This window comes from Salmo trutta, chromosome 38, assembly GCF_901001165.1.
Source record: "Salmo trutta chromosome 38, fSalTru1.1, whole genome shotgun sequence".
NCBI lineage: Eukaryota > Metazoa > Chordata > Actinopteri > Salmoniformes > Salmonidae > Salmo > Salmo trutta.
Genome location: NC_042994.1, coordinates 11,924,140 through 11,942,987, shown reverse-complemented (window position 1 = coordinate 11,942,987; position 18,848 = coordinate 11,924,140). Strand labels below are relative to the sequence as shown.

General features: G+C 45.2%; 1 protein-coding gene across 4 annotated transcripts in view; it reads right to left on the bottom strand.

The window, feature by feature from the left end:
• The window catches only part of LOC115178846 (septin-9), a 75,857-nt gene that overhangs the window by 32,859 nt on the left and 24,150 nt on the right, over positions 1 to 18,848 (bottom strand). For 2 of the 4 annotated variants that reach the window (XM_029740208.1, XM_029740209.1), the window contains exon 2: positions 10,073 to 10,726. In XM_029740208.1, coding sequence (XP_029596068.1) covers positions 10,073 to 10,726 — 654 coding nt within the window. Of the gene's footprint in view, positions 1 to 1,950; positions 2,198 to 10,072; positions 10,727 to 18,484; positions 18,711 to 18,848 lie in introns of those variants that run through there. The other 2 variants (XM_029740207.1, XM_029740212.1) reach the window with 2 other exon arrangements.

The window sequence follows — 18,848 nt, the reverse complement described above, 5'->3', positions numbered from 1 at the left end:
ACGTTTACATACACCTTAGCCAAATACATTTAAACTCAGTTTTTCACAATTCCTGACATTTAATCCTAGTAAATATGTCCCTCTCTTAGGTCAGTTACGATCACCACTTTATTTTAAGAATGTGAAATGTCAGAATAATAGTAGAGAGAATTATTTATTTCAGCTTTTATTTCTTTCATCACATTCCCAGTGGGTCCGAAGTTTACATACACGCAATTAGTATTTGGTAGCATTGCCTTTAAATTGTTAAACTTGGGTCAAACGTTTTGGGTAGCCTTCCACAAGCTTCCAACAATAAGTTGGGTGAATTTTGGCCCATTCCTCCTGACAGACCTGGTGTAACGGAGTCAGGTTTGTAGGCCTCCTTGCTCGCACACGCCTTTTCAGTTCTGCCCACAAATTTTCTATAGGATTGAGGTCAGGGCTTTGTGATGGCCACTCCAATACCTTGACTTTGTTGTCCTTAAGCCATTTTGCAACAACTTTGGAAGTATGCTTGGGGTCATTGTCCATTTGGAAGACCCATTTGCGACCAAGCTTTAAATTCCTGACTGATGTCTTGAGATGTTGCTTCAACATATCCACATAATTTTCCATCCTGATGATGCCATCTATTTTGTCAAGTGCATCAGTCCCTCCTGCAGCAAAGCACCCCCCACAACATGATGCTGCCACCCCCATGCTTCATGGTTGGGATGGTGTTCTTCGGCTTGCAAGGCTCCCCCTTTTTCCTCCAAACATAACGATGGTCATTATGGCCAAACAGTTCTATTTTTGTTTCATCAGACCAGAGGACATTTCTTCTTTTGATTTTCCCATGATGTCAAGCAAAGAGGCACTGATTTTGCAGGTAGGCCTTGAAATACATCCACAGGTGCACCTCCAATTGACTCAAATGATGTGAATTAGCCTATCAGAAGCTTCTAAAAAGACATCATTTTCAGGAATTTTCCAAACTGTTTAAAGGCACAGTCAACTTAGTGTATGTAAACTTCTGACCCACTGGAATTGTGATACAGTGAAATAATGCACAAAGTAGATGTCCTAACCGACTTGCCAAAACTATAGTTTGTTAACAAGACATTTGTGGAGTGGTTGAAAAACGAGTTTTAATGACTCCAACATAAGTGTATGTAAACTTCCGACTTCAACTGTATATACAGTAGATAGAGAGAGCGAGCTAGAGAGCGCGCTAGAGAGGGGGAGAGAGAGCTAGAGGGGGGAGAGTGAGCACTAGAGCGAGCGAGAGCTAGAGGGAGTGAGCGAGCGAGAGCTAGAGGGAGTGAGCGAGAGCTAGAGGGAGTGAGCGAGAGCTAGAGGGGGTGAGCGAGAGCTAGAGGGAGTGAGCGAGAGCGAGAGCGAGATCTGTTGAGTCTGCTATACTGCTAGGCTAGCATGTACAAGGATTCCATCAAACCCACGTTAGAAGCATGGAGACTCAGACATAACACATACTGTGTTTATGCAAACTATTCAACTCCACTTTCGAATCAAGGAAATTCTTAGTGATACATAACTCAACTGTGGACATGGAGCCTTAATGCAACATACAAGAGTAGTACAGACGATAAAACAAAACTTCAGGGAGAGAGAAATCAATGCAGACCCTATGCGGCCTTACCTCATCTAAACTGAGGTTTTAGGGGGAGAAGAGGAACTTATTAAAAAGCATCTTGGGATGTCCCTGATTGCCTTTCCATTTCCTCAGCGTCTAAAGTAGAGTTAAACATCATGTAGCCCTGATTGGCCTTAATAGAAACCAGTTGTCTCAGTCACACCAGTTGTGTCTCAACAGCCCTCCCCTTTCCTTCAAGTTTGCATCTCAAATGACACCCTATTCCCTACATAGTGCACTACTTTTGACCAGAACCCTATTGACCCTGGTCAAAAGTAGTGCACTATATAGGGAATATGGTGCCATTTGTGAAGCAACCCATCAGCCATACTCACAGAGGACCTCCATCTCAGGGTTAATGTGCATCTCTGCACCACATGCAGCCATGTCTTCCAATCGCAATCCCCGTCGAAGCACCACAGAACAAGCTATTCCGACGTGGAAGTAAAAATTCCCAACTGCTTCCCAAACCTAAACTCTTCACTGTGACAGCTGGGAGTGCCTGGGAGCGATTGGGATCTAATGTACAGTTTCTGTAACGCTCCCTCTTCCCGATGTTCCCAACTCGGCGTTCCTTACCCGGAGCCTCAAGTCTGAACAATAAACAGAGCTCCACCGATCGGATTGCGCTTCCGGGGGAATCCCTGCCCCTAATTCTAGGGGGTGCCGGATGACTCAGCTTGGAATGGAGGAGAAGAAAGAGAGGATGACGGGATTCTGATTACATGCTTTCTCTCTGTGCGGTCGTTCCAGAAAACTTCCCAGAGTTATGATGATAATTATCCATAATAGCAACTTTGCCATGTGCTGAACTGGGAGAGACAGAGAGAGAGAGCTTATCAGTGTTACAGTAAATTAATGCCAAAAGATCTAGTCATAACATAAGTTGTCAACGTTTTTTCCAATTATAGCTTTACTGTAAGTTGGAGGATTTAAATGGTGTATCCTGTTCCTAAAAGATATGTCAGTACAGTCTAGAAAGGGAGAATTGGACTAACTGTAGGCATGTGTACTACCTGTACTCAAAACAGCCTCTACTTTGTCTGCAATTCAATGACTTTACTTAGCTAACCAACACCGCAAACTGTTGCCCTTTCCCCTACATCTTCAGCTACTCTTGCTTGTTCCGTCTTCTGAATAATGAATAAGCAAAACCACAAATATGTTGAATTCATAATTATGTATTTTCTCATGATATTTGAATAATAATATACAAATATTTAGTATTTTATATTAATGAACCTTTTTATTCATTCATGTCTCGTCACTGAGTACAAAGCTCCAACGCTCCGCACATCGTGAAGGTGAAAGTTCACGCAGAGTTCCTCGGAGCCGAGCTACTTTAGCTAAATTGACAAAGCTAGCTATTTCCACAGGCTAATGACTCCCAATGTAGCGGTGTTAGCTGTGTTTAAGCAATAGAGGACTAGCCGCTCACCATGGAGGTGAGAAGCCAGTCAAGCAAGTAAGCAGTGTGTGCGCGCGGGCGTGCGTGCGAGCATGTGCTAACACAGTGTTGTTTGATCTAGGGCTGTTCAGAGGGGATTAGGGTTTAAGTCTAGTCATAATATTACCCCTGTCAAACACACCTCCAGGCACTGTGCCGTGCGTCAATGGGTGCGATGACGACTCCATTATGAAGAGTGGTCTCATTCGCCTCAATGTAAAGTGAGCTTCAGCTAGGAAGCAGTTGCCGCAGCTATAATCAGCATGGGGCACCAGCCTGTGCAACTGGACACCATTCTGTGTCAAAGGCCCTACAGTACTTACATTATGTCCTGAGGAAATTGATTGAATGACAGATCAAATCACGTAAACCTTGGAGGGGCCTATACGACCAAATCGATGAGATCTGTCAGTGAGACAATTAACATGGATTCATGTCTTTATAAAAAAAAATATGATTGAAGATGAATAAACAATTGATCATAAAAAGTAACTGGCTTCCTCTTCTATTGAACATCTAAGGGTCAATAACCCCCTGCAGTACTGTGTCTCTACCATCCCCCCCCCCCAATGGCTGATAGAAATAGAATCACAGAACATTGACGCCCGTTCTAGTAATTCTATTTCTATGGTGGCTGATTACTATTACGGTACCTCCTTAGGAGAGGTCCAGCAGGGAGAGGGGGTGTACTGACCCCACACATACCCTGCCCTCAATCTTTGGCCACACAGCAACAACTGTTGGTTGCGAGGCACTGCCCTCGACAATGTCCTATACATGACGTCAATATCTGGGAACCTCGTATTGTTATGGTGAAAGAGAGAGTTTAATTACAGCAAAACACCATTATCATTCCAAACATGGCCCTTATCAGCCAGGGATGAGGGATCCCTCATTAGCAGAGGGTGTTGAGAGCTGAGGCACTGACAAAGTGGACCTTCTCTTTCTTAACCAGCTGTACAGCTGGCAAAACTGAGAAATACTAAACTCATCCTGGTCAGCCCGTAGCAGCTGGATGCAGTCTATAAGCAGGACCAGACAGACACCTCTTCAAGATAAACCAGAATAAACCAGATAAAATACTGTGGTAGAGTCAGGGGAGGGTCCAGACACTGGTAGTGATGATAGCCGTTGGCCGGTGGTCAAGTGGTCAGGAAAAAGTCCTGGCCCTACCTATTTTGTACGGTCGTGACTCGTGTCAGTCCAGCTTGACCAACATTCAGAGAACTCGCTAAGGAAGACAAGGGTGGGGACTGGGAGATAGCAGCTCAGGGAGACTGGAAATAGGAGGAAGGGGGAACTGGGGTTGCTTTAGTGGAGTGTGTGTGTGTGTGTGTGTGTGTGTGTGTGTGTGTGTGTGTGTGTGTGTGTGTGTGTGCGCGCTGCATGGGAACCGTCTTTAACCCCTGACTTCCACCAGGCGGAGCAGAGTAAACAGAAGCTTCCGGAAACCTTATCTGGGGGACCCTGTCCGGTTTCCACTTCACTCAGCTCAGCTCTCCCTCAGTGGAAGCGGTCAATACACACAGACAGACACAGGCTTTCCACTGACCCAGTCAGAGTCCACGGCCTACAAAACACTTGAAATCACATCAGGGATAAATCCCACATAACACTACCACACACATTGATTCAGTTATAGTGAAATATAGAACAATGTGCGAGTGAGAGAAGAGAAAGGGGGGAGAGAAATGAAAGAAAAACAGAGTGGATAAGAGAACAAGAGATGTACTTCAAAATGCACCTTTAAGTACTGTCTATATGCCCCCAGCAACGTCCTGCATAAGATGCAATCAGTACCTGCAAGCCAGGTCCCATAGCCAGCTCCCCTAAGCCAAACCCTACACTCCACCTGTCATACTGCACCTCCTGCTGTCCACTCTGAGCTCTGCACCCACAGACATGATTATGAGCCAACACCGCTAGCCCTCAGGGGAGCTGAGTGAGTGGCCAACACTGCAGTCTAATGAGCTCACTCTGTAGTTTTCCTAGCCCGCTAACGCTAACCCTGAGAGGTCGGGAACCTGGAAACAGTTGAAGATGAGCCATGATGATATGCCTTAGCAGACGGCCTCCTCTACTCAATTCAATTTAAGGGCTTTATTGGCATGGGAAACGCATGTCAATATTGCCAAAGCAAGTGAAGTAGATAATAAACAAAAGTGAGATAAACAAAAATGAACAGTAAACATTACACTCACAAACGTTCCAAAAGAATAAAAGACATTTCCACTCTCTACTCTCTCATAATGACACAGCAGGTCATGCTGAGTGCAATTAAACTGGGAGACGCCTGACCACTGTCTGAGGTGGTGTGTGTGTGTGTGTGTGTACATGCATGTGTGTGTGAGTGTGTCATAGTCCTCGCTTGTTAGCTATGTAAAAGCAAAATGTACACCAGCCCAAACCCTGTAGCGCTCCCCTCTCCCCTAAGGTGTTGCCCCATTCCTAGTCCTGTCCACAAACTGAAAACAAATGTGAAGCCAGGATCCAGAGTGGACATGTGTTAAGAACACCCAACAAGCATCATCTCCAGGTCAGTATCGGCCTGGTTAAAATGAGTGGGGCCTCCTTTCTCTCCTCGTACCATAGTGACTTGGTGAATGACTTCATGAATGCCCTGCGAGCGAGAGAGAGAGGCATCTCTTGCTATGATGGATACCAGGGGCGTATTCATTACGCCGATTCTGTTGCAACATTGCTTTTAAAAACGGAAGCAAACGAGGGACCTACCTGAATTTGTCCAATAGAAACTCTAGTTATGCTCTGTTTGCTTCCGTTTGGTTCTTAAAAGGGTAAACGGTTTCCGTAATGAATACACCCCAGGGCCTGCTGTCAAGAGATGCTTTAATCACAACGACTTTACCTGAGATACCAATCGGAGTGCTTCAACTAAGACTAGGAAGCTGGAGTAGGTTTAAATCACATAGCGCTGTAGGTCATTCTAGTTCCACATACGTGACACAGCATGGAATGACATGGGGGAAGGGGAAACTGAATACAGTACTTTAGAATTCTAGGGAATTAGTACAAAGATTCTTACTTTGGGAATGTTTACACTCGATTTCACAGTACAGGCCCAGTGTGTGTGTGTGTGTGTGTGTGTGTGTGTGGTCAGAGACTAACTAGCGCGACGTTAGCCAGATGGGAATGGCGGCCCCCCTAATCCCTAACCTTTCCTCCTGGGGGGGTCCACTGCTAATCATGTTAATCAGCCTGGGATCTCCCTACCCTTCTGTCTCTCTCTGTGTGTGGAGGGATTCTCTGTAGAACGGGGATAGTGGGGCCCTCGTCTGGTGTGACGCTGTAGAAGGTCACATGGTGGTACAAGGGGGTAGGGGACCGGGACAGACAACACACAGGCAGGCCACCAGAGGAGAATGAAGGGGCATAGAGGAGAACAGTGAGAGGAGTGTGTCACGGGAACAAACAAACTCCTTCGTCACGACTTGTTGATCAACCAAACATGTCAGTTCAGGGCCAATGAGACTCTGAGGGTTTATACAAACATATTCAATGCTGGGTTAGAGGGCTTGAAGTGTCAGAACGGATGGCATAACCAACCACCCCCCAGGACAGAGTGGTCGAATTGAATCTCAATGGGAATACCTCTCTGTATTGTTACAGTATAATATAACAGTCATCTACAGTATAATGGACCTCTGGTTGTAGGGAGGTCAAAGGGCGGCAGGTAGCCTAGTGGCTAGAGCGTTGGGCTAGTAACTGAAAGGTTGCTAGATCGAATCCCCGAGCTGACAAGGTACAAATCTGTCATTCTGCCCCTCAACAAGGCAGTTAACCCACTGTTCCTAGGCCGTCATTGTAAATAAGAATTTGTGACTTGCCTAGTTAAATAAATGTAATATATATATAAAAAAGGGCAGTCAACCGAGGCAACCCTGTCAATCTACTGTAAAGTTCAATGTAGACGTGTGAATGGGAGCAACAGTGCACTGATTCAATTAAAGAGTCTTCCAATTTCTTCTACAGTACATATTGAAACAGGTTATTTTGCACTCTACAAACATCAGTTACCTGTTGATATTTAGAGCCACCTACAGAGATCAGAGACTGACATTTTGATCCTAGAAATGAACTAAAAATGTATCCAGATGTACTCTATTGTGGTGAGATCACACAACTGGCTGGAAGGGCCACTGACTCTGATCACATGACCCAGGCTGAGCGAGGAAGAGAGGCGAGGTCAGGACGAGGGGAAACAATCGCCCTGACGGACAGCACACGGAAGGAAGGAAGCCTGAGAAACCAGAGTGTGTGTCTCTGATGTCATTACCCGTTTTAAAAACCTGAATGGACAGGAAAACGGCTTATCACTCACAAAAACACAGCTGACGGTAACTTGGAAAACTTCACACAAGGCACGGAGTCAACAATCTGTACGCCAATGTAAAGAGTTTCATATCCACCATTATCTAGGTAATATCTTGTAATGAAAGAGGATCAACATCTCTTTTAAGTCACTTGTGAAACCATCGCATCTATCACTCATAGTCACCTATTGAAATTAGTTAGGGCCTACTTGTGTGTTATGTTGGAGCCAATTTCTCCCACTTGACAAAATCTGATGGAAACAACCCACTACCAGTCCACTACAGTGCCGTGTTGTTCACGTTTCTGCTCCACTGACGCCATCTCCCCACATTGACAGACGGAGCAGGGGTCAGAGTCACTCAGTCAGTCAGGGTGGGCCCCGGCCTCAGGCCCTCCAGGCAGGTCACCCTTCATTGAGAGCCCTAATAAGGCCCTCTCCCTCTGGGCAAATAACTAGCCCAGACCTCTGTGGCCTGAGTAGGAACCAGGCTACAAGACTCCCAGCTCCAGACCCCCCCCCCCCCCCCCCCAAAAAAAAACACACTCACTCACTCTCTCTATCGTCCCATCAAATCTGAGCTCTTAATATTGGAATACAGCCTACAAACTCGTACCGAATGATAAAGTATGGTCATTTATACCAATACTGTTCCAATCCATGAACAGATAATGCTAAAATGGTCTGTTTCAACAGGAAAAAAGCCTACAGAATTATAGTTAATTAAGGCCAAGTAAGTCATGAAATATTTGGCAATATCACTAAAAGCGACACTGGAACATACTGGTTTGTTAAATACTGAAAGCCATGATTAATTTGATAACTGCGGAGTTCGAGTTTGAGGAAGCGAACGAGCAAAAGGCTAAGTAGAATGCTTTTCTGCATGTGGCTGTGTCCAAAATGGCACCCTATTCCCTATATAGTGCGCTAGCTTTGACTAGAGCCATAGCTCCACTATATAGGGAATAGGGTACCATTTGGGACGCAGAACGTGTGCCTTTGTCCATCTGATAAACAAGCCAATGCGTCTAGCAGCTGTAGTTTCCCTGCAGCTGGCCCCATGCTGTGGGCTCCCTCTGTCTCAGGTCTAAAACGTTGTCTAAACGTGACTTATACATTCTCTAAAACGCTCTCTAAACTAGATGGCGTGAATGCCGTCTAAAGACTGTAAATGCTGACACATTAGGTCATATTTGGCTCTGGGTTTTATCCCTCAGTTTACAGGAATCTAACTTGGCTCGTGGCGGACGCCCCTTCTGGGGGCCGAGACACGCTCAATCTGCAGAGGGAGGAAAGAAGAGGAGTGGTTGTGCGTGTGTTGTAAGAAAGAGAGAGGAGGAAAGAGAGGGATAGACAAAGAAAGTGAAAAGCAAAGGAAAGTGAGTGAGTGGAACCCACATGTGTCAGATGCTGCTGACTGCTAAAACACGCTGGTTTGCTTTAGGACAGGGATGGAGAGAACTATTTATACATTCGTCCTTTGCATATGTAGGAGAATAAAACTAAATATTGTTGTTATCTCACAGTCTACCAAGAGTGCATGAATTGAAGAACAAATTGCCTGAATAGTTTTTGTACATTCAGTGACAGGGGACTGAGACGCTGGGCTCCAGACAGAGCAGAGGGGACAGGAGGGACAGGCCGTACTGACAGACAGGCCCAGGCTGGGCTTTAATCAAACAGACCTCTCCTTACAGGCCCACTCCGGGGACCCAGAGCTCTCCACTGTGTGTGATTGCATCTTCCAGTCCCTCTGTGGTAGTAGAGGAGGGCAACTGGAGGGGGATGATGTGTTGTGGAAAATGTTCTGTACCTCCACCACTGGAGGTTTGAAAACTAAAAGTGTATCCAAAATGTGGATACCTACACTACTGTGGAGGTATGTGCATATTGCCAATAGTCTTAAAAACAGAAAGCTGACATGAATGCAGGACCATGGTACACGGTTTCTATATATACCTAGCCTCACTGATCCCAGATCATGTTTATTTGAGTTGGCTATATAGCAACGAACAGATCTGAGACCAGTCTACGATGCACTTTGCTTACTCATACCACTTTTACAGTGACATCTCTCCACCAAGGCAGGTTGTATCAGACTGGAGGCACTCAGCCTCAGCATTGGAGAGGCCACTCCTAGAAACAGGCCCCAGATCAGTGGAGTGAGCCAATTACTGCCTCCACGCCTCATTGGGCCTCTCTGCTTTCTCACACCAAAGCTTCTGCTCAGCAGCCTGTGTAATGCCACAGGGAACTCCAGCCCAGATCACTCACACACACAGACACACACAGACACACACACACACACACACACACACACACACACACACACACACACACACACACACACACACACACACACACACAACCAAACACACCAGATCCTATGATCGGTGGTTAGCAGCACACACAGCAGGCCCAAAGCCTCAAAACACTGCTTTACTCTCACTTGTTTATACATGTATATACTGGTCATCTCCATAACGACTTCACAGTGACACAATTGAAAGACAATGGAAAGTTGTGGCCTTCCTACAAACCCAAGCCTCTCTATGGCTGTATGTGTTCTCCACTACTTGAAGCCCCTCACTCTGTTAAAGTGACTACATCCAGGATCACATGAGGAACCTAAGGAGTTAGAGGGTTCAGGAGAAGAAACCTAGGGTCAGAGGTTACTTACTGTCAGGGTTAGGGGACTTGGTGCGGTTGGGCGAGGAGCAGCGGATGGTGGTGACGATGGTGTTGTGGTGGGGGTTGGGGTGGTGCGGGTGGTGGACCGGTGCATGATGACCATGGTTCTCGTGGTTGTTCTTTCCATTCCCCGTTGTCTCGGGTGCTTTGGTGACGCTGATCCCTGGTGTGGTCCTAGCGGCCGGGCCGTCCCCCAGATTGGGGGGCTCGAACCTCCGGGCATGGCTGGGGGGCTCGGGGGTCCGGGCCCCTCCGCGAATCACCACATCCTGGGGTGTTTTAGCGAAGGTCACCTCCCGTTTGTGGCCCATCTCGGGGGTCTTGGAGTGGCCTAGGACCTCGGGTCGTTTCGTGCCGAATCGGAGGGAACCAGGGCTGGTTGGATCCACCTGCTTGGAGGAAATGTCGATGGAGAGCTCCGTGCGTCCCCGGGATATGGGTTCAGGAGGCTTGGAGCCGCCCCCTCCCATGATGGCCTTGGAGATGGAGCCGTTGTTGTTATTGCTGGCGCCCAGTTCACGGTAGTAGATGCTGGTGGGGGACATGACGGGGCGGTGGTTGGTGTTGTTGGGCGCCCGGCGGGAGCCTGGCGAGGAGTTGGCCGAGGTGTCCACATCCTCCACCTCAAACGACCTCTTTAGAGCTGCATGGAGGATGAGATGAGACAGACACACTCCGTCAATGAGTCATCCATACTTGACCATTTCTGACATTGCTGATAATCAGAGTGCACTTAGGGCCGGTTTCCTAAACAAGCATTGCGGCTAGTCCTGGACCAAATAAATACGACAGCAAATATATGAACAGTGTATTCTTATTCCAGAGGAGCAACATGAACTGTATTGACGTCCCTGGCATCATAGCTGCTTGAGGTTAGTGGGTAGAGAGAAGCTGGAAAAGCAATCTCGGCGACATCACAAAAGGAAAATGGCAGCAACAAGCAATTAAGCCAAGCTCAACTCATTTCAATAACTCTTTATTAGTGGTGCCAATCTGTCACTACATTCGACTGCATATGACACAGTGTGGTACTTACTGTATGTTATAAAATGTGATCCAATTTATACACCCACTTGCACAGCCTCAAATGGCCTTATATAAATGAAAGTCATATATCAGCCTTGTATTCTCTACATGCATTCTTTAATATTGTATGAGTTATGGATGAGTAGTAGTGGTAGTAACTGATGCATAGCCTATATACAATGCATTCATACCAAATTAACAAAAGGAGACACGCTTCCCCCAGGTTACTGGTGGCTTTGTGAGAAAATCCCCCAAAATACGTTTGAACCAAAACATGAGGCTAGTTTACCTCTTGGAAGTCAACTTGAATCTCATGGGGAAGATGCTAAGCTAGTCACTGTCCTCTCTGTACCACTCAACACAACTCCAAGCTGATGATCAGTTCTGTTATGGCCTAAAGAGTGTGTGTGTGTGTGTGTGTGTGTCTGTCTACACGCGTGTATGTATGTATGTATGTATGTATGTATGTATGTATGTATGTATGTATGTATGTATGTATGTATGTATGTATGTATGTATGTATGTATGTATGTATGTATGTGATTGTCTCCTGCTCTCTGAGTCCCTTCACTGCTCGGACTGGGTTTATGGAGAGGGCAATGGGATAGGGGCTGAGTACCCCCTCTGTGGGTATGTACACCCTCTGTACACCCACAGAGGGGGTACTCAGCCCCTATCCCATTGCCCTCTCCATAAACCCAGTCCGAGCAGTGAAGGGACTCAGAGAGCTGGAGACAATCACACCAAAGTCTTTCCTCAAAACATCAGTTATGGGCCTAATCTAATTTTACTGCTATAAACCTCTTCATTTTATGTCAGCGATACTTCTTCTCCCCCTAAGACAAATCCTCTTCTTGCCAAACTATAATTTATCGTGCTGGAGGAAATGTCTTGCTCTTCTCTGACTGTCCAATGGCATTTTTCCAGTTCAAGATCCTTTTTATGGCCTCGTAAGTGTCCATGATGTCTATATGCTGTTGTATGATTGGTGTTGCTAGCACCCCTTCCCTCTGTATCTCTCCATTTAAAACACTCACTCCTGCTATGGTTACCGTACGTCTTTCCATTTTATTTTACTTATCTGCCTTTCCTTGTTCTTGCATTCCCTGTGCATTGAAAAGCTGGCTAACCAATGTTAGCATAGCAGCATGAGCAAACTGCTAAATCTCCTAACTGCATTTGAAAGGTCTCATGTGTACATACTGTAGGTGTTAAATGCTCTTAACAACCCCCAAAACACCTTTTGAAAGGTTCTTAACTAAACATTTATTTCCAACGACTAACTGTTATTCTCTCATGCTTCCTCCATCACGCTCTCATGATTTGGGGAATATTGGCGTTAAATTCCGGAGTCTACGAGGCATTATAAAAACGTTTTAATCCTCCATTTTAAGGATGGGTGTTGCTCCGGCTGTTACTAAAAACAGGTCCCATCTCCCATATCTTTAATTCGAATGGGAGACCCAATCCCATATGCCGCTTATACAAAACATAAGTCATTTCCATGTCCAAACCACTTTGCCACTCTACTCCATCCCCCATCACCCCCCTTTCCTCCCTATTGTGTTTTATGATTGAATGATTCCAAGGTTCTGGCTACTTTCAACTCAGTCCAGGACTAGGACTTGACTGCCAAATCAGTCTGCTGCTTAGTGCTTAGCAAACAGTGAGCTGGGAGACCATTAGTGTATTCAGTGATCTGAAACGTTCTGAACGTCGCAGACAGAAATTGAATGAACAGAGCTGACACGATTCCCTATTCTATCTGAATGTTCTGTATCGTTACATGCTCTTGAACATTGCAGGGTTGCAATGCATAGAGAGACAGTCAGTATAAGCCTAACACTGATAGTAACAAGTCCTATCAGAGAGAAACTGTACAATGTATGATTTAATGCTCAATGCTGGGTGTAAGACCACTGTTTCATAGAGACTGTCAGACACGCATAACACCGATAGGACGTAAGTGTTATCATAACATCCAAGATATCTGCATAGGATTTAATATGACCTAAAAATGCAACTTCCTCAACAGACACCATATGCCTGAGAATGACTTGGAAAGAGAGAGACATTACGGGGATTACTATAGCAAATAGGAACGTTCCGCGACTCAGTTCTACCACGCGGTTTTCCATGGTTTTCTATACATTCAGAGGTCACTCTTTCCAACATCATTCCACTAGAAGACAAGAGAAGAAGGATCACGTATTTCCGCGGAAGCGTCCAAGGATATCCCTGTCATGGATTTCACACGTTCTGGATTGACCTGGGATCACGGAGCGCCAGTATCCCGACGTGAGCGAAGGCCAGGCGGACGATACCGTCTCATCCCCCAAGTGAAATGGCATTCCCAGACAATGAGCTGGAAATACAGAACGTCTCTGTGGAATCTCCTTAACAACAGAGCCTACTTCTCTCTCTCTCCCTGTGTAGCCTACTTCTTAGTGTTCAGTGTCTCACAGTCTCTTGTGAGGGGATGACCATAACAACAGCCATAGGGCCAGGCATTTTTTCTGACCAAGAACAAATCTGGGCCCTAGTCCAGGCCTATAACTGGGCCAACAGAGTTTTTCCTGGCCAGATGTTGTGGTCAGAAAAACTCCGGGTCCTAGCATAGCACAACACATTAAGATGGAGGCTCTCTCCCACCTGGGCTAAATAGTAGGGCCGGGTAGATACCAGCATCGCAAAAATATTTCCATAGCAAAAATGAAAACACGAAGCAAACTCAACTCTGGTCCTTTAAAAACCAGCTGTATGTAAAATATTGTGTAGTAGCTTGGAAAAGAAATGCATGTGACTCTGGATGACAACATAATGTTTGTTTTCCAACATTAGGACTGTTTTCTTAAAGAAGTTACATCCGCTCGGTGTTTTGTTACCCTGCCACGACACTAACGAGTATCGCACTACTGGTATCGTCCTGGGCCTACTAAATAGATTTAAAAAGTGGACAAATCCCCTGCTAGGCCCAGGTGCTAGCCTTGACTTCCTGTCCCGGTGTGCATTACTGGCGTTAGCTCATCTCCTCAAGGACACACAGATAGAGTAATGGACAACAGATACTGTACAGCTCTGATGCAGCTAGAAAGAGATAGGCTTATGATAATTATACAGCTGTGCAGGTGCTTTTATCTAATGGTTTGAGTTAACACAGTCATAGTGTACACCTGTTATTTACGAAGCATGTGACAAATAAAATGAGATTTTTATGAGAAATGTAATTATGCTCCAACCAAAACGAGCCATCAGAACCATAATGTATTGTTTCCTGTTTACAGTCTCACGGTAGATATAGAAAGAGACTGACTTCCTGGTTGTGTTGGTTCTGACTGAGGTCAGAAAGATCAAAGTCATCGCCGCATCCTGTTGTGGGGTTTAGTGAGGCTGGAGAAAAGACTGAACACTAGTAAAAGAGAGGTCAAGAGAGAGAGAGACCATAGATGTATAATAAAACTGACTAAAAAGGTCAAGACATGAGGTTGGGTTCTCTAGGGTCCACTGTTGCACTACAGCTCATCAACATCAGGACACTGTCCTACTAAACAAGGCCAACGGACGTCATGGTGGCCCTCATGTTAAAGTCCCAGGCCTTGTTCAATACTCCTTCTCTGAGACGCTTTGTGAGTACGGGCCCTGAGCTCCATGGCATGTCGTCTGAGTCCTGATGTGACCGGCTGGATCAGCTTCCTCAAAGAATGGGGTCTAGACGGGGGCCAGACGGCCTTCAGACCGGCCTCTTAGAACTGAAGAGTGAAGGGAGCTCTCCTGGGGACCGCAACTCTGAGGCCCAAATGCTAGAGTTTCATCAGTGTGTATGTGTGTGTGTGTCTAGTCTAATTTATGTCTATTGGGCCGGATGTGCAAGTGTGTGTTTTGAGGGTTCTTTAGGGCAGAAAAGGCCAACTATACTGTAGCAAATATATAGTATTACACACCATCTATGGGATACTGGAGAAGATATTGCCAAATAATATTGCTGACCTTTCTCTGCTCATATAACACCATGGTATTAAGTCTGTAGTCAATGGTTGTCTCACTGAACAATCTCTTACATTCCAGACTCGCTCACTTCCTGATCAGTATCACATGACGGTGGAATTATGAGGACACTGACAGTTACTGTAATAGTGCCAGATTATGGTCTATGAAAACATAAGAGGCATGATGATATAATGCTAGCATTTAAAAAACGGTGCAGTTTCAGACATATACTACTGCACATACAATGCCAAACCCACTGGCAAAACAAAGACTACGACTTGAATTAAATGTCTATTCAAGTTTGACAACACTTTATCTTGATACAGTAACACAAACTATAATGGTGAAGTTGTACGACATACCCACATAGCGGTTCTGCCAGTGTCAACAGAAGCGGGCTACAACGTCATGCAGCGAGATTTATAATATTATAGAAACCTTTCAAACCAAGTCTGACAAGGCAAGGCCATCGAAAGACCGATAAAGTTACACAAATCCTCCCCCTATGATATTTCACTTGATCAGTCCAAAGCTTAGCCACCGCTAATGTTAGGGTGTCAAATATATACTTCCCCATGTCTTCTCTGGACACGGTTGGGTTTAAGCTGACACACGGTGTGACAAATAGAGAGAGAGACAAAGCGAGAGAAAGGAAGATATGGAAGAACTCAAAGTGAATGCAGCTGTTGGTAGTTCAGTAGTACTTGGCTCTATACCTTTCAGCCTGAACCCCTGGGTGCTTGGCAGGTAAGGCCTAGTTCATTCCTTTGAACAAGCAACAGCCACAGGTTAACGAATAGAAAGCCTTCTGTACTGCAGGCTACTGTCTTCCTGATTTACATCACTTGTTGACCACTGGAGCCGTTTCCAATGTTAGAAGTAGCAAGAGAGGACGGATTCCAGACAACACCTGCAGCTATTTCAAACTCCACCATAGCAAACAAATCCTGAGAGGACTATTCACTCTTTCGTTGATTCTCTAATGAGTTGATTCAATTCAAATCAGAGAGCAATAATAGACCAAGGCTTATGACTTGACGTTGATCTTAGATGCACTCAAAAATAAGAAATTCAAATCCATACCAAAGCACTAACATAAAACCACACAATCTAAAAACACACACACTGTCCACAAACAATAAGCCTCTGGAAAATCCCCACACTTCTAGTTTGAGCTGAGAGACAGACATAACATAGACCAGACTGGATTTGCAAGTAAATGGCAGAGTAGTCCGACGTCAGCTGTGCTTCAGCAGCAGTGTGTGACCAATAGTGACGTTTCTACACGGCCCCAGATCAGATACCAGAGAGAATCAGATTCAAGCAGAATTCACAACTGCCTGAGAGGACAGGGTGGCTGACATCATCCTGTGACCATGGAACTGATATGGTATTTTTCATCCATTTGATGATATAGTACTGCTAATGGAAAGTTAACAGCACACTGTACCTACAAATCTGAGCAACACAAGCTGCATCGTAATAAACTGAGTTTACAAAGAAAGTGGTACACAAGCCCCCAAAGATGGTCATAAAAAGTGCATGGACACTCTACCAAATATACATAAACACATGCCACTTTAAAAAGAGAGCCCAGGCAATAGAACACATGTTTACTTTACCTATTTTTGGCAGGGTAACACACACACACACACACACACACACACTCACTCACTCACTCGCGGTGGAATTTCCTCTCCCTGCCCAAACAGCGGCACGCTCCCTCAGAACACATAATCACTCACAAAAAAAACGACCTGGACATAAACCTACAGATGTGGGAGATGGAGTCTGGTCTGTCCAATATGGAGAGATCACCACAATTCTTTCTGTCAAAGAAAAAGGTCTTACCCTCATGCCCTGACTGATATTGTTTTAAGCTTCACTGACTCAAAACTACTTCCTGAAGCAGGACCACACATCCAGAAGTGTAATTCTAAGGGAGTGAATGCACATAGGCTGATCTGACCAAGAGAGCGAGAACCAAACGCTCATCCAGTTTTGGACTGTGTCCATATAACCCTAAAGAAATTCAAACGGACAATACTGACATGTTTAACTATGTTCAGTTACACATTCGGATTCGCAGATTTGACGGCGTAAACACACTTTCAGTTCAAAGTGTGTGGGTTTTGGTTTTACAATCCTTGTGGGGATGAAAAGAAGAAACCCACACACTGCTCTTTAATAAGCTTTACGTATCGGCCTCCAGAGCACTCACAGGGATAGTAAAACAAGGAAAATTCAGACAAATGGGTACATTTTGTCAAGCCCACAACGGATAAGGCTTTTTTAGCTTCAGCGGTTAGGTTTAGGCTTACAATTAGGGTTAGAGTTAGGTTTAGGATTAAGGTTAGATTAAGGATTAGGGGTTAGGGCAGGGTTTCCCAAACTCGGTCCTTGGGACCCCAAGAGGTGCATGTTTTGTTTTTTTGCCCTTGCACTGAACAGCTGATTCAAATAAATCAACTAATCATCAAGCTTTGATCATTTTAATCAGCTGTTTAGTTAGGCCAAAACCCCAAAAGTGCACCCCTTGGGGTTCGAGGGCTGAGTTTGGGAAACGATGGGTTAGGGAAAATAGGATTTTCAATGGGAATCAATTGTTTGTTCTCAACAAGGATAGCAAAACAAACGTGTGTCTGTGTGTGTGGCATCGGTCAGACCTCTCACAGCTGGAGGGAAGGACACACTCGGACCGGAGGAGGAAGAGGAAAGGAGGAAGAGGACAACAAAGGAAATCAATGCTAGCTTCACAGGACAGCTAGGAAAGCAAAGGAGAGAAAGAGGACACACTGAGGAGTTGTGAATGAATGGGGGTCTGATGCAGTGGCCAGATGTGAGGCTTTACTATGAGTCCCTTTAATGCTTTCAGCTGGAAGGTTTCCTGTGGTGGAGTAGCACTGTCAATACTGGGGTACTCTACTGACATAACTAGGATATTTTTTATTTTACCTTTATTTAACAAGGCAAGTCAGTTAAGAACATATTCTTATTTACAATGACGGCCTAGGAACAGTGGGTTAACTGCCTTGTTCAGGGGCAGAACGACAGATTTTTACCTTGTCAGCCCAGGGATTCGATCTAGCAACCTTTCGGTTACTAGTCCAATGCTCTAACCACTAGGCTACCTGCCGCTGCATATAACCAATAACAGACTCGGATTAAGAGACTGAGGGGAACACATGCCCAATGCGCGTGCAAACACACAAACTCGAGAAACAAAAACAGAGCGAGAGACACCAGTGCTGTTAAGTGAAGAAGGCTAGTGACTCGATTGTAAATTGGATCTAGAAATAGTCTTTTTGACATCAGTCATCTTCAGTCACCACTGGCTGTCGATAGGAACGTCTGTGACAAATAAAAGAGTAATCAAAACAAGACAAACCTTCAAAGTCAGAGATAATTCCGTCTAAGTGAGCAGTAACCTTGGAGTCAGACATCTTGCTGGTTTGATATCCAAGTAAACAGAATTCCCAAATCCCTTCCCAATCAAGGTAACGTTCCAGAGTCCCTCTATTGATTCTAAACAAATCCCAAATTAGGAGCCAGTGTAAAAAGCCAGAGTGCTGAGTAGTAGATCTGATCCAAGACCACAGCTTTCTTAAAGGAGCAACTTCTTTTTTCTCCTCTGCTTCCTCCTATGCCTGGCACTACATCGCAGCACTCAGTCTTCAGAGAGTGAAAAGCAAGCCCTCCTCTCCTCCCCTCAGAGAGAAACTCCCTCCCTTCTTTTTGTGCATCTCCCTGCC